Source organism: Sesamum indicum, unplaced genomic scaffold (genome assembly GCF_000512975.1).
Source record: "Sesamum indicum cultivar Zhongzhi No. 13 unplaced genomic scaffold, S_indicum_v1.0 scaffold00758, whole genome shotgun sequence".
In the NCBI taxonomy this organism is placed as follows: domain Eukaryota; kingdom Viridiplantae; phylum Streptophyta; class Magnoliopsida; order Lamiales; family Pedaliaceae; genus Sesamum; species Sesamum indicum.
Genome location: NW_011628579.1, coordinates 1 through 2,644, shown reverse-complemented (window position 1 = coordinate 2,644; position 2,644 = coordinate 1). Strand labels below are relative to the sequence as shown.

Genomic DNA, 2,644 nt, shown 5'->3' with positions numbered 1-2,644 from the left:
AACGGAGAGGTTGTCGTTCGACCTTCTTTAGATGCGGTACGTAATGGGTCTAAACGTTGGAAATCTACTGCAGTTGGCTATTTCTTGGGCAAACGGCCATATTGTCATCACCTTATGGAGTTTGCACATTCGGTCTGGCCAGCACTAAGGGAGGTGACAGCGACCACAAACGGATTCTTCTTTTTTCAGTTTAAAACAGTTTTTGATATGGAGGAGATAATTGAGGGAGGCCCGTGGTTGTTCCAAGGGCAGCCGATAGTACTTCAAAAGTGGGAACCGGGGATGGCCATGAGAAAGTTGAAGCATACACAAGTGCCCGTCTGGATTAAATTACGACACCTTCCGATGGAATTTTGGACGACAGAAGGATTGAGCACTGTAGCGAGTGGTGTGGGGAAGCCCCTTTACCCCGACGCGATTACAAGAGCATGCACGAGACTGGACTTTGCTCGTGTATGTGTGATGATTGATGCCACACAAAAGTTGCATAAACATATTATTGTCATGGCACCTGATGAAGAAGGAGGGGAGACACCTTGCAAAGTTGACATTGAGTATGAATGGCTCCCACCAAAGTGCACAGCGTGCATGTCATTGGGACATTCGGATAAGGATTGTGCACGAAACAAAACCCGCAAACCGACGAAGCCAACAGTAAATGTGTATGTGCCGAAAGTCAATGTATCACAGCCACAACTTCCGACTAAGGGACGCAAGACGATGAAACCAGTGGTTGAAGATATACCCAAAGTAGATGCGGGAGATAGACATGTGGACCAGAACCACTCCAAGCAAGATGAGAGAGGTAAGGCAATTGTTATTTATAATGATTTTGACGCTTTGCATTTAATTGATGATGCAGGTGAGCATTCAGGGGGTCCTAACACAAGCAGCCCCATGGACGATGATCCATGTTGAACATCGCTGTGTGGAATGTCCGTGGGCTGAACAAACGAGACCATCAGCTCGCTTTGAAGGACTTGGTCTCCGAATACAGGTTACACTTCCTAGGTATTCTTGAAACTCGTGTTCGTTTGAATAATGTTATGCATATTCAATCGTTTTTACTTCCACATTGGAAATGGTTTGTCGATTATTCTTCTGTTGGTAATCGCATCTGGCTAGCTTGGGATGAGAATGTTGTTGATGTCCATATCTTAGACTCGGCAGATCAATTTATTCACTGTCGGGTTACTAATATGGCTGACAATGAATCTGTTATTATCACTGTTGTTTATGGGGCATCTGAGGTGATTGATTGTCGGAATTTATGGATTACACTGGAGACGCTAGCTCAGCAATGCTCTGACATCCCGTGGATGGTGGGAGGGGATTTTAATGCAGTACGTGACCTTAACGAAGTATGTGGCATCTCAGGAAATATAAGGATGGCCACCGAAGAATTTAATGCCGGTATTCTGGAGGCGGGGTTGATCCCACTTCCTATGCAAGGTGAATGGTTCACGTGGCATAATTGCAGTTCGTCTATGAGGAGTTTATGGAAGCGGCTGGATCGGATTCTTATTAATGACCGCTGGCTGGCAAGGTTCCCGAGCGCATATTATCACAGCCTTACTCCACGGACATCTGACCACTCTCCACTGGTTTTACATGGGGATATACAACAACATAATGGAGGCATGTTTCGATTTGATAACTATCTTGCCCATTCACCTGAGTTTATCCACAATGTGCAGAATATTTGGCATCATGAGATTGTGGGTATTCCTATGTATGCTGTGACACGTAAACTGAAGGCACTTAAACCAGTCTTTAGACTACAAAGGAGAAATAAGGGAGATTTGACGATGAATGTCCAACTAGCCAAAGGTTTTCTTGATGAGGCACAACAGTTGGTGAGCTCTGACAGACAAAATGAGCTATATTTACTTCTGGAGCATTGTTGTCGAGTCGTTTATGCTAAAGCGGCAAAACTTGAACAAATTATGCTGCAGCAGAGAGCCAAGATGCAGTGGATGAAAGACGGAGACCAATGTTCCCGGGTTTTCTTTCGTAAAATTGCACAGAGACGAGTAATGAGAAGAATCTTACAGATAAATGATGAGAATGGTTTCAGACACACGGATCTAGGGGAAGTCGCCCATGAGTTTGTCTCATACTATCAAAACCTCTTAGGAGGCACCAGAAGACGGCTGTCAGTGGATATTCGTTATCTTAGACCGTGGGCAAGGCACAGTATCACTGATGAGGAAGCTAATCAATTACTCCTTCCACTCTCGGCGGATGATGTGAAGCAAGCAATGTTCGATATTGCTGATGACAAGGCACCGGGACCTGATGGCTACTCGTCAAGGTTTTTCAAGGCGGCTTGGCCTGTGGTTGGGGAAGAAGTTACGAGGGCGGTACTAGACTTCTTTTCTACCGGAAAACTTCTGAAGATCCCAGAGGTACATACTCCTATGTCGGTTAATGATTTTAGACCAATTTCATGCTGCAATGTTTTATACAAGATCATTGCGAAACTACTCGTCCAAAAAATTAGTGTGCTACTGGACAAGATAGTTACCCCATGTCAGACAGCTTTTATTTCGGGAAGAAGCATTGGGGACAATATTATGTTAGCCCAGGAATTATTCTCGAGATATAACCAGATGCGTCTACCCCCAAGATGCGCACTTAAAGT

At 44.7% G+C, this 2,644-nt stretch overlaps 1 protein-coding gene across 1 annotated transcript; it reads left to right on the top strand.

The window, feature by feature from the left end:
- Positions 1–1,199: 1,199 nt before the first annotated feature.
- On the top strand, positions 1,200–2,408 carry LOC105180333 (the record flags this gene model as incomplete). The annotated part of the gene is made up of 3 exons (XM_011103996.1): positions 1,200–1,604; positions 1,698–1,856; positions 2,028–2,408. Coding segments are annotated over exons 1-3 (945 nt in total), but the record flags the coding sequence as incomplete, so codon positions are not given.
- Between the last annotated feature and the right edge of the window lie 236 nt (positions 2,409–2,644).